This window comes from Pteronotus mesoamericanus, unplaced genomic scaffold (assembly GCF_021234165.1).
Source record: "Pteronotus mesoamericanus isolate MK-2021 breed Mesoamerican mustached bat unplaced genomic scaffold, CSHL_Meso_final contig_130, whole genome shotgun sequence".
Lineage (NCBI taxonomy): Eukaryota > Metazoa > Chordata > Mammalia > Chiroptera > Mormoopidae > Pteronotus > Pteronotus mesoamericanus.
This window is the reverse complement of record NW_026555060.1, coordinates 4,869,417-4,881,589: the sequence shown is the minus strand read 5'-3', so window position 1 is coordinate 4,881,589 and position 12,173 is coordinate 4,869,417. Positions and strand designations below refer to the sequence as shown.

The window sequence follows — 12,173 nt, the reverse complement described above, 5'->3', positions numbered from 1 at the left end:
TTGAGCAACTTGATAATATGTATCAAAAGGTTTAAAATGTTCATGTTCTTTTATCTAGTGATTTCTGGTTTAGTGGTCTGTTTAGAAAACGAAAGTACCAAAAAGGGTGTTAGGCATAAAGATATTGATACAAAATTATTTATAGTAGCAAAAAATTCCTCAAAACTAAATATCCAATAATAAGAGAATAGTTAAGTAAATTATTTTCACATAATGTTATGGAGTCATTAAATTATGTCTATCAACTTTTGTTTTATGCTTAAGTAAAAAAATTGTATATATAGATACACAATTTATATGTATGTACACAAAAATTATATATATACATACACAGTTGTATACGTGTATAAAAATTGTGTATATATTATATACATACATATTACCTATATGTTACATATAAATATATGTTAGTTCTATAACCATTTTAAGTGTACAATTTAGTCATTTTTAGTATGGCCACAGGTTTTGCAACCACCACCACTTCTTTTTTTAAAGATTTTATGTATTTATTTTTAGAGAGAGGGGAGGGAGGGAGAAAGAGGAAGAGAAATATCAGTGTGTGGATGCCTCTCAAGAGCCCCCTACTGAGGACCTGGCCTGCAACAGAGGCATGTGCCCAGACCAGGAATCCAACTGGCAACCCTTTGGTTCACAGGCTGGCACTCAATCCACTGAGCCATGCCAGCCAGGGCATAACTACCATCACTTTCCAATTCTAGGACATTTTCATCACCTTCCTCCCAAAAACCACATACCCATGAGTAGCCACTTCTGTCCCCCTCCTATGAGCCCCTTCAGGGATTTGCCTGTGAATCTAAGATTTTTAAAAAATATATTTTATTTATTTATTTTTAGAGGAAAGGTAAGGGAGGGAGAAAAACATTGGTGTGTGTAAGATCCATCAGTCAGTTGCCTCTCGCACATCCCAACGGGGCACCTGGCCCGCAACCCAGGCCTGTGCCCTGACTGGGAATCAAACTGACGACCTTTCAGTTTGCAGGCTGGCACTCAGTCCGCTGAGCCACACTGGCCGGGGCTGTAGGTTTTTTTAAAATAAGTTCAAAGGAAGCTATCTTTTTTTGGTTTCCTTTTTTGCTTTTGTAAAGACAAATAAACTTGTGTTTTTTGGGGGGAAAAATGGGACAACTGTAATAGCATAAACAATAAAACATTTTTTAAAAAAGCAAAACACACAAAAAAGAGAAAAAAATCTAAAGCTTATCATAACATTTTATTTTCTCCCAAATAACATAAAGCCTTTATCAAGTGTAAATTCTGTTTACACTTTCCTGAATTATGTTACAATAGTATGGTATTTCAATATTAAAGTTTATGTTTGACCCCTCTAAAAGAACAAAAGGATGTGTTTTTTGTTCAAAACAAAACGTAAGAAAGCCCCCTCCCTGCCCAGCCGGTCTCCTGTACAAGTTTTTGTACGAATGTGGGATATGCACCTTGGAATGGAATTCTCTTGGGTATATACATAGGAGTGGGATTTGGGGTCATACGGTAATTCTGTGTTTGGCAGTTCCTCACTGTGTTCTGGTTCAGTCTCGTGTAGCAATTAGGCCCAACTAGGACAGATTCATGAAGATTACATTTGTTAGTTACTGTGTACGTTAGAGTTCTCCAGAGAAACAGAATCAATGGGAGATATGTGTCTATATCCAAATCTATCTATCTTTCAAGATATTTGTATTAAGAAATTGGCTTATGCAATTGAGGGAGCCAGTACGTGGCAAGTCTGAAATCCCAGGACAGATTGGCAGGCTGGAAACTCGGCAGGATTTCTATGCTGCAGAGTTGAGAAGTCCTTTTTCCTCCAGGAATCCTCAGATTTTGTTTTTAAGCCTTCAGCTGATTGAATGAGTACACCCACATTATCCATGGTTATCTCTTTTACATACTCAACTACTGTTGTTGTAAGTGTTAATCACATCTACGAAACAGAGCAAAATCTAGACTGGTCTTTAACCAAACAACTGGCACCATAGTCCTTCCAAGTTGACACAGAAAATTAACCACCACGTTACTTTAAATGATCATATTCACTTATTTTCAGAGAAATGAGACTAATGATGGAGACTATGTTTTTCTAACTGGAGAAGACAATTACCTTAACTTTTCAAAGATTCTGGAATGGAATGGAAAAACGTAAGTGTCATAATTCATTGGCGTGATTATTTGTCAATTTTCATTTAAACCTAATGTCCACTCACAGGTTACTTCAAAAATATTTTTATCACTGTCGTTGTTTGGATTAAAAAATCTATAAATATGTAAAATATACTTATAATTCATATTTTATAAATCAAAATTGGGACCTTGCACTTGACAAAGGGAATGTTAACGGTTTGTAGATGTGTCATGGCCGACCATGAACCTGGCCAGTGGAAAGTTTTGCCCTTCCGCTTGTAGCCGTTGCATGGGGTACAACTGCAGCACCGATAGCTTTTCAAACCATGCTTGTTCTGGGGGAAGGAAGAGGTTCTCTTTTTAATTTAATTTAGTGATAGTGGATTGTTTGTGGGGTTTTTTTTAAAGGTCAAATACATTTGAGTTCAGGATAATAGTATTTCAAAAATAGTTTTTATTTTATTATTTATATTGTAAACAAATTACTTCCAAAAAGGAGCTGAGGCAGCTTTCAATAAAGCTACCTATAAAACAAGATAATTTTTTAAAGTTAGAGAAATTAGGAACCTTGTAGAGAAAACAACGCTCATTCTTCAGCGACTGAGGTAAGTGGAGTTCTGTTCTTGAACGTTAAATTTACCTCTTAGCTTCCCATAAAACAGGCAAAAGGCTGGTGTGGGATGTAGGGGAACTCTGTATTATCTTCACAACTTTTCTGTAAATATCAGACTGTGTTGAAATAAAAAGTCTATTTAAATTTTGAAAAGCACATACGTAAGCATATTTATAAGCATGCACACACACATAAATATAAGATCCCTGAAAGAATATATAACAAACTGGCAATGGTGTTACTCCTTGAGGGGGAACTCAATGCCTGGGGTACTGACTGGAAAGAAAATTTACTTGTAAACAGGATGTAGCTGGATTTTGTTTTAAACCCATTCCTTTTTTTTCCCAAACTTTCAATAGGTGTTTAATCCTTTTATATATGTGTTACAATTACTCATACATTTATGGTATAATGATATATTATTTAATGTATTTGGACTTTTTCCTGGTTTATGTCTATTCTATCTTCAATTTTTATGATTTAAATTTAACAATATTTTTCTAACAAAATCTAAGACTATCTATTGTCTCTCTTCTCCTTCCAAACAGGACAATAACTTTACTCATTTTTTTTAAAGTATATTTTATTGATTATGCTATTACAGTGGTCCCATTTCTTCTCCCCTTTACTCCCCCCTGCCCTGCACCCCCCTGCCCTCCAGCATTCCTCCCCACCGTAGTTCATGTCCATGTGTTGTACATGTAAGTTTTTTGATAAGTATAGGAAAGTCCATTTCCTATGCTATTCTTAACCTCACCCTGTCTATTTTGTGCTACCAGTTATGCTTCTTATTCCCTGTACCTTTTCCTCCCATTCATTCTCTCACCCGCCCCCGCCCCCGTCCACTGATAACCCTTCATGTGATCTCCATTTCTGTGAGTCTGTTCCTGTTCTAGTTGTTTGCTATGTTTGTTTGTTTTCTTTTTTTAGGTTCAGTTGTTGATAGTTGTGAGTTTTACTGTTCAGAGTTTTGATCACCTTCTTTTTCTTAGATAAGTCATACAATTGTAAGTTTTTCTTTTAAGATTTCATATAATAAGGGCTTGGTGATAATGAACCCTTTAACTTTACCTCATCTGGGAAACACTTTATCTGCCCTTCCATTCTAAATGATAGCTTTGCTGGATAGAGTAATCTTGGATGTGGGTCCTTGCCTTTCATGACTTTGAATGCTTCTTTCCAGCCCATTCTTGTCTGGAAGGTTTCTTTTGAGAAATTAGCTGATAGTCTTATGGGAACTTCTTTGTAGGTAACTCTCTCCTCTTCTCTAGCTGCTTTTAAAATTCTCTTCTTATCTTTAATCTTGGGTAATATAATTATGATGTGTCTTGGCGTGTTTCTCCTTGGATCCAGCTTCTTTGGAACTTTGTGAGCTTCCTGGACTTGCATGCCCATTTCCTTCACCAGATTGGGGAAGCTTTCCTTCATTATTTTTTCAAACAAGTTTTCAGTTTCTTCCTCTTCCTCTTCTCCTTCTGGCACCCCTATGATTTGGATGTTGAAATGTTTATAGTTGTCCCAGAGGTTGCTAAGCCTCTCTTCCTTTTTTCGAATTCTTGTTTCTTCTTTCCGTTCCACATCTTTGATTTGAGTCCCAGTTTCCTTCCCTTCACTGTTGGTTTTGTGCATATTTGTCTTTATTTCACTTTGCATAGCCTTCACTTCTTCCTCTGTTTTGTAACCATACTTATTCATTTTTGTGGGTATGATGATTACTAGTGTTTTGAACTCTGCATCTGACAGGTTGGCTGTCTCTTTGTTGCACTGTTCTTTTTCTGGAGTTTTGATCTGTTCTTTCTTATGGGTCATATTCCTTTGTCTCAGCACACCTGTTGCATTGTAAGGGGTGGAGCCTTAGGTGTTTGCCAAGGCAGGGCAACTCATCGCTGTGTTTTGGTGCTGTCTGTGGGGGAGGGTTCAGAGAGGGGACAATTCCACTTGCTTGGCTCTTGCCCTACTTTCAGTCACTTCCCTCTCTTCCCACAAGTGGATTGTGCCCTTTCCGGTGCTGATTCCCAGGTGGGTGGGCTTGTGTACATTCTAGAATCCTGTGGACTCTGCAACGGACTCTCCTGTGAGGCTGGGCATTTCTCCTGCCACCCCCCACAGGTTTTTATAGCCATAGGTTTTGAGGCTTTGGTTTCCTGAGCCAGAACCCTGGGTTGTGCAGTCTGGCTCATTCCCTGGTTGTTCCTCCTGATTTATCCACACGTGAATGTGGGACCACCAGCCACCACCTTGCCCGCCCCAGTCTGCCAGCCACAGCCTTGTTGCACATCTTTGCCACCCCTCCTACCAGTCTGGATGAATGTTTCCTTAACTCCTTGGTTGTTGGACTTCCATAAAGTTTGCTTTTCTGGCAGTTTTGATTTTTTGTTTTTAAATTGGTTGTTATCCTTCTTTTGGTTGTATGAGGAAGTGAAGCATATCTACCTACGCCTCCATCTTGGCTGGAACCAGCTACATCCTCATTTTTTAATACACGTACATATTCTGTGTGCCAGACACAGACATATTCTGTGTCTATTTTTGTGTGCTAACTTGTTTTACCTTTTTAGGAAGCCAAATATAAGTAAAAAGTTCATTTTTTTATTGTAAATACATAATTAAATACCAATATATTTTATTAACTTTTTTTCCTTCTCAGATCTTCCCCTGGGTTTATTTTTCTTGCTAAAAATTACCCATTTGTACAGTGGTGTTAAAGCAGAGGCAGTTTTGTGGCCTCATAGGACATTTGGTGATGTCTGGACACATTTTTGGTTGTCACAACTGGCAGGTGCTACTGGAATCTACTGGGAATAAACCTGGGATATTGTTAAAAATTCCACAGTGGAGAGGACAGTCCTCCCACAAAAAAACGGTCAGGCTCAAAATGTTAATAGGTTAAGAAACCTGCATCAATAGTTCTTTCAGTAAACATCTGTGGGTGGTAAACTTTCTTAGACTTGACATGTGTTAAAATGTCTAAATTTCATTCTCAGTTTTGAATGACTTTAGTTAGGTATAGAATTATTGGTTGACAGTTCAAAATTATGAAGATCTACTCCATCGATATTTATATCTTTCTTTTCTTTGGCCTTTGCAGTTTTACTACAATATATCCAGATTTGAATTTATTTGTATTTATTCTGTTGGACTGTTAGGACATACATTCAACTCAAAGCCCTCATATCTTTCTTAAATTTTGAAAAACTTTCAGAAGTTATCTCTTAACTTACTGCTTCTCTGTTACTTGTTCTACTTTCACCATCACCCCCCAAGAAAAAACTATAAAACATTTATTGGAGCTTCTTCATCTATTCTCTGTATCTTAATTCTTTCATTTTTAGTTTTCCTCATCTTATATTTGTATAAATTCCTTAGAACTATCTTCCAATTAAGCAATTCTCTCTCCAATTATGTACGATCAAGAGTTTTCTATCTTCTGAGTTTTTTTCTTAGAAAATATTTTTATTTCCATGATATCTGTTTTTCCTTTTTTGGACCTCTCTACACTTGTTTCATTCTTTCCTTTTCGTTTATTTTTACTTTTAAAAAAAGATTTTTATTTATTTTTAGAGAGAGGGGAATGGAGGGAAGAAGAAAGGGAAATATGAATGGGCCATGTCCCCAGTAGGGGGCACGTGTGCCTCTCATGTGCCCCCTACTGGGGACATGGCCCATAACCCAGGCATGCGCCCTGACTGGGAATCGAACTGGTGACCCTTTAGTTTGCAGGCCGGCACTCATTCCACTGAGCCACACCAGTCAGGGCTCTTTCCTTTTTATTTTTAAAATAATTTCTCATTTCATTTCTAAGGATGTTATTGTTTCATTCTTTCATTTATCTCTTAGAGGATACTAAACAACACATTATTGAAGGTAATAGCCAAATTGTTCAATTATTTTAATTTCTTCTAAAGTGAATTCATCTTCTCATTGTTAATTTTGTTACCTGTCTCTCAGTATAAGTTTCTTTCATTTAAAAAAAAAATGTTGATTTGCAGAACTACTTTGGTTGGGAAGCCCACTAGCTCATCTGTGCTTTTAGTGTGTATGAAATCAATTTGTAACTAAGCTTTCTTGACACCCAAGAGAAGACCCCGTTAATTCTGTTCCAAGGGGAGACAGAATTAATGCTCTGTCATGAATATTAAAGAGATGAACATATCTCTCCAGAACTTGTCTGTCAGGTAATTATTAATGCTAAATTGGATCATTGTTGTAAGGGAATATTTCTAAACCTCTGTGTAGGATACCCTTTTTCAAGGAAGGATAAAGGGATTTTTGGCTATTGCCTTTATCAGAGGGGTCAGGAGCCTCTTTTTCTCCATCTTAATTGCATACCTAACTATTATTTCCCTTCTGTCTGCATATGAATGAGATTCTGTGGGTAATCAGCTCCCAGTTAAGTCATGCAAAGTCCTGATCATTTGAAAAAGAAAATCAAAAAATCACATTTGATCCTCTTGACTCTCTCTTTTGTTCTTATCAATTACAGGTCACTTGACTGGTGGGCAACAGACAAGTGCAATATGATTAATGGAACGGATGGAGATACTTTCCACCCACTAATAACCAAAAATGAAATCCTTTATGTCTTTCCATCTGATTTTTGCAGGTAAGAAATTTAAAAATATCTTTGACTCTAAGACCACCAAAAGTATGAGGAATCTATGTAGCTACACTTATTAGACATGGATATTCATGTTTAATCAGTGATAAATGATGATGGCGTATTGAGAGACAATGTACAGTCGTGGTTTACAATATGGACTTCGAAGCCTGTCTGCATTGGTTTGAATACCAGCTTCACTACCGTATTTTGCCATGTATAACATGCTCCCGGGTATAATGTGCACCCACGCTCCTGGCCTAAACTTTCAGGAAAAAAATCTTTTATTTTAATTTTTAAATTCAATTATTTATTCATTTATATCGAGAAACAAAACAAGTTATCATATTCAGGTTATTATTTGCACATGGATATTGTTACTGCTTTCTAGAGTTACACTTTTAACACATATGCATAAATAAAAGAATTAAAAACATTTATATAGATACAGAATTAGTATTAACCACATATAATTTGTATCCTTATCTTTCCTTCAAAAATTTGTACAAAAGAGTGCACATCTTACACGGCAAAATATGGTACATACAGCTGTGTGACATTGGGAAAGTTATTTATTCACTTTCTTCATTTGTAAAATAAAGATAAAAATAGTTGCCTACCTTGAGAGCTGTTCTGAGGACAAATGCATTACTGTTAGTAAAATACTTAGTTCAGGGCCTGTCACACAGTAAATGAAATTAAGAGTTGGCTGTTAGTTAATATGATATGCTTCACCAAGCATGAAATTTGACCTGTTTTTTTCCCAGCCAACAGGTAATCTCTACATAGAAGATAAATAAATCATACAGTTGCCCATAATTCAGAGTTTATAGGTATTTGCTTAGCTGTAACCTTGCCACTGATCATGTCTATCCTCACTTGCCCTGTAATCTCTCCTTCTTTACTGCTTGCTCCATCTACAAACGAACATGATTATGTCTTTGTGGGAGGAAGGCCGTCTGCTCTGCACCCTGGTTCCCGTCTCGCCATCATCCGCCGCGCCTTTGCCTGCCCATCACGCTTAAATTGATTGAATGAGTCGCTGACTCTCGCCGCCTCCATTTCCTCTCCCACTCACTCTTTCAAGGCTTTATATGAAACTCTGCACAATCAGAAATGACCTGCTCACATGTGACACTGTTGATTTAAAATTCTCAAGAATTACTGTTTTTTGGCTGTTTCATGTCTCACATAGTTGCACCACTTACCAGTCAGCCCTGCCAGAAACATCGGGGACACTGAAAATATCCCTCTTCTCTTGCATTTAATCGGTCACCAAGTCCTATTGATTTGTCCTCCAAAACAGCTCTTGGATTCATCCTCACCACTCTGTGCTTACTATCCTTGCCATGATTCAGACCAGCGATTTTCAACCTTTTTTCATCTCATGGCACACTGAAACTAATTACTAAAATTCTGCGGCACACCAAAAAATATGTTTTTTGCTGATCTGATAAAAAAAAATAGGTATAATTTTGATTCATTCACATCATATGGCTATTGTTTTGTTGGTTGTGGTCATTTTTTTTACTTGACCATCTAAGGGAAAAGAGGTCAGTGCCCCTGACTAAATAGTCAGGTATTGCATGTTTTAAAAATTCTTGTGGCACACTGGTTAAAAATTGCTGGTTTTGAGACCCTTTCCAACTTTCATACAGAATAGCATAGTCATCTTCTCGCTGGCTGCTCCATTTAATAAATATTTGTGGAAGGACTGAAGGACTTAAAATGCATTGGAGTGCAATGAGTGAAACAAGGGAACCTAGAAAGGCAGTAGGATGTTTTTTGGAAAAGATTTGGCACGGGGGAAACACATTCTTACCTGGTACAGCCGCTTTGAAGAGCCATTGGGCGATGTTTAGCAAAGCCAAAGGAATGCCAGCTCCGTAATTCTGCATTCCTGTCCTTGTGTAGGTTCCCCAGCCTAAAGAACTCTTTACATGTACACGCAAGGAGACGTAGACAGAAATGTTCACTGCAACATTGTAGTAGTGAAAAATTGGAAACAATCTAAGTGCTTATAAAAATAAAAATATAAATAAATTCTGGTATATTTATATGATGGAATACCATATAGGATTTAAAATGTACGAACCAGAGCTATGTACCTTAATGTAAAAAATCTTTAAAATATAGTGTTGAATAAAGAAACAAATTACAGAAAGAGGATATGGTATACTGTATATAATATTTTAAAATAGCCAACAATTCCCCAAACAGTTTATGAAGAGGCGCATATGTAAAATATAAAGACCTGCATAGGAATAATGGACTGCAAATTCTGGATAATGATTTCTTTTGGGGACACAGAGAAGGACTAGAATCAAGAGTGCTATACGGAGAGCTACAGTTGTATCTATATTTTGTATTTATCTGATTAGTATTTGTTACAAAGGTATTTATTACAATAGTTTCTGTTTTTCTGTTTGCCTAAAATATTTCATTTAAAAAATGCTGTCAGGGTCGGGTGTGAGTGGAGGGCAATTCCCATGCTATTCACAGCCTTACCAAGAGGTATCTCATTTCTGGTTCACAGATGAAAAAGTGTATAAATAAACTTCATTTTCAAAAAGTAGGCCCAGGGCATACTTTTTTGCAGCCCTCAAATGAAGAGCTAAAGGATAGACTAAGACAAGGTGCTGTGTGTGAAAGGTCTGTTAAGGTCTCCCCTGGCTATCCAAAAGCACGCCGTTCCTATGGAACCTTCTGTAAGCTCATTTGGTGTAAAGCAAAGAAGCACTTATTAATTTATACGGAAAAATTTTTTAACATTCCAAGACATAAAAAATAACCCACTAAATCATACCAAATATGTCCAGTTTTAAACTAAGCATAACACCCTTACCAGCTGTCTTAGGCATTTCTAATACCTCAACACGCATTTTGCTAACAGGTGCACACAATCAATCGAGATAAAGCACAGATGCTCACAGATGCAGTTCAAAGCTATGGGGCTTATTGCTGTGCTGCTGAGTGTAGCTCCCGGGGAAGGAGCCAGGTGGGGCCACTCCCGTTGCTCAGGGTGCTTGCTGCCTTGTTGCAGAACAAGCACTATTTTTGTTTTTCACCTTTTCCCATGAAAGCAAAAATCCTCTTCAGATTTCTTAGGGTTAGCAAAAACAGGTACTAATGTAGGCCTTCGGTAGAAGTGTTACCGGGGAGACCCTAGACGGGGGGGCTTCCCCACCTCCTCAGCTCTTGCCTCACTCGCAAGAGGAGAATTCAAGCAAGAGACAACACATATTGAAAATGAAGTTTATATATACACTTGAGTAAAAAGGCTACAAGTGGGCACTCAGCTAATCTGAGTGCCCCGACCATTTAGGGGTCAGGGGTTATATTCTCTAGCTATCTTCTAGGTACACCTTCTTCTCACCCCTTTAGACCTTGGGATCAATGTACAATTATAAGGCTTTTTTTTCTCAGCTAGAAAAGGCTCTCTGTTAGTGATATTGCTACAGAGACTCCCTGCTCCAGCACAGAGGCTCAAGGACTCCCTTCCTCTTGTGCTGTTTTTGCTTGCGATGTGTAGAACACCCAGCAATCTTATTGGACCAGGCTCAGGACTGCTGAACTAATGAGTGAGACATGTCTCCCTCCCGCTTCCTGCCTTGGTTTACTACCTATCCTGCCTAACCGAAGTAAAGTAGCGGAAAGCAAACTTTTGAAAAGCAAGGGATACCTGTTCTTAGGTGGTGTGCAAACATGAGAGTGGTTAGCATTTCAGGGGACCACCGTTCGAAAGTCCATTAACAACTCAAGGTAGAAATATGTCAAGCACCACTGCAATCAGTGATGGGCAAAAGATGGACACCTTTTATTTGGGAGAAGTGTGCATCAAAGCATGTATCCTAATCAAGTATTTGTCTATGAGGCACTTTTCCAAGCCGAGCTTGGGCTTTGCCTTGGCCTCACTCTTGTTTCCTTTTCTTTGCTTCTGCTTCACCCACACTGGCATGTGTCTCTGAGGGTCTAGATCATTTATTTCTTTCAGTATGAGTCTCCATTTTAAATGTCATCTTGTTTATTTTCGACCACAGAGTATGTATTTTTTCTTGGACTTGTTTGGATATTACCACAACTGCTACCTCTTAAACATCTTTCATTACAATTCATTTCCTAATTTATTACACATTGAGTGGGTGGCGCTCCTTTCAAGCTTTTTTTTGCATCTTCGTTTTTCACTTACCCTCTAAACTCTTGGCTGTGTTGTACCTGAGAACTGTCGCGAGCTTCCTGATTCAGGCCACATCATGCTGACTGGAGCCCACGCTGACTTTTGTTATTACTTCCTAACAGGTCATTGTATATAACTTTCAGTAACTTTGAGAGTGTAGAGGGACTGCCTGCCTTTCGGTTTAAGGTGCCTGAAGAAATATTAGCCAATACCTCAGACAATGCCGGCTTCTGTATACCTGCAGGAAACTGCCTGGGCTCAGGAGTTCTGAATGTCAGCATCTGCAAGAATGGTAAGAGATGACGTGGTTCTGGGTGTCTGGAACGAAGGACTGGTGTTCTTCAACAATGGATGCTGTCAGCCCCGCAGAAAGAATGATTCTGATCTTTGAAGAGCAGCATTTTATAACATGGCTGTAGAATGGTGAGAGAGAAGGAGAGAGAGGAGAGAGGAGAAAGAGGAAGGGAGGGAGGGAGGGAGGGAGGAAGGAAGGAAGGAAGGAAGGAAGGAAGGAAGGAAGGAAGGAAAGGAAAGAAAGAAGGAAGGAAAGAAATTACTGGCTTTCCAATAATGGTTTTTATTGTTTGAATGCCATGTTGTGCTTTTTGTGGGCAGTAGTTCTTTTTGAAATACATTTTATTGATTACATT

The 12,173-nt window shown here is 38.1% G+C and overlaps 1 protein-coding gene across 1 annotated transcript in view; it reads left to right on the top strand.

Annotated features, from left to right (window-relative positions):
- SCARB2 (scavenger receptor class B member 2) overlaps nucleotides 1–12,173 on the top strand; it is a 56,002-nt gene that overhangs the window by 29,267 nt on the left and 14,562 nt on the right. Inside the window, exons 5-7 of the mRNA XM_054591809.1 lie at nucleotides 2,063–2,154; nucleotides 7,233–7,352; nucleotides 11,646–11,815. Coding sequence (XP_054447784.1) covers nucleotides 2,063–2,154; nucleotides 7,233–7,352; nucleotides 11,646–11,815 — 382 coding nt within the window. The remainder of the gene's footprint in view (nucleotides 1–2,062; nucleotides 2,155–7,232; nucleotides 7,353–11,645; nucleotides 11,816–12,173) is intronic.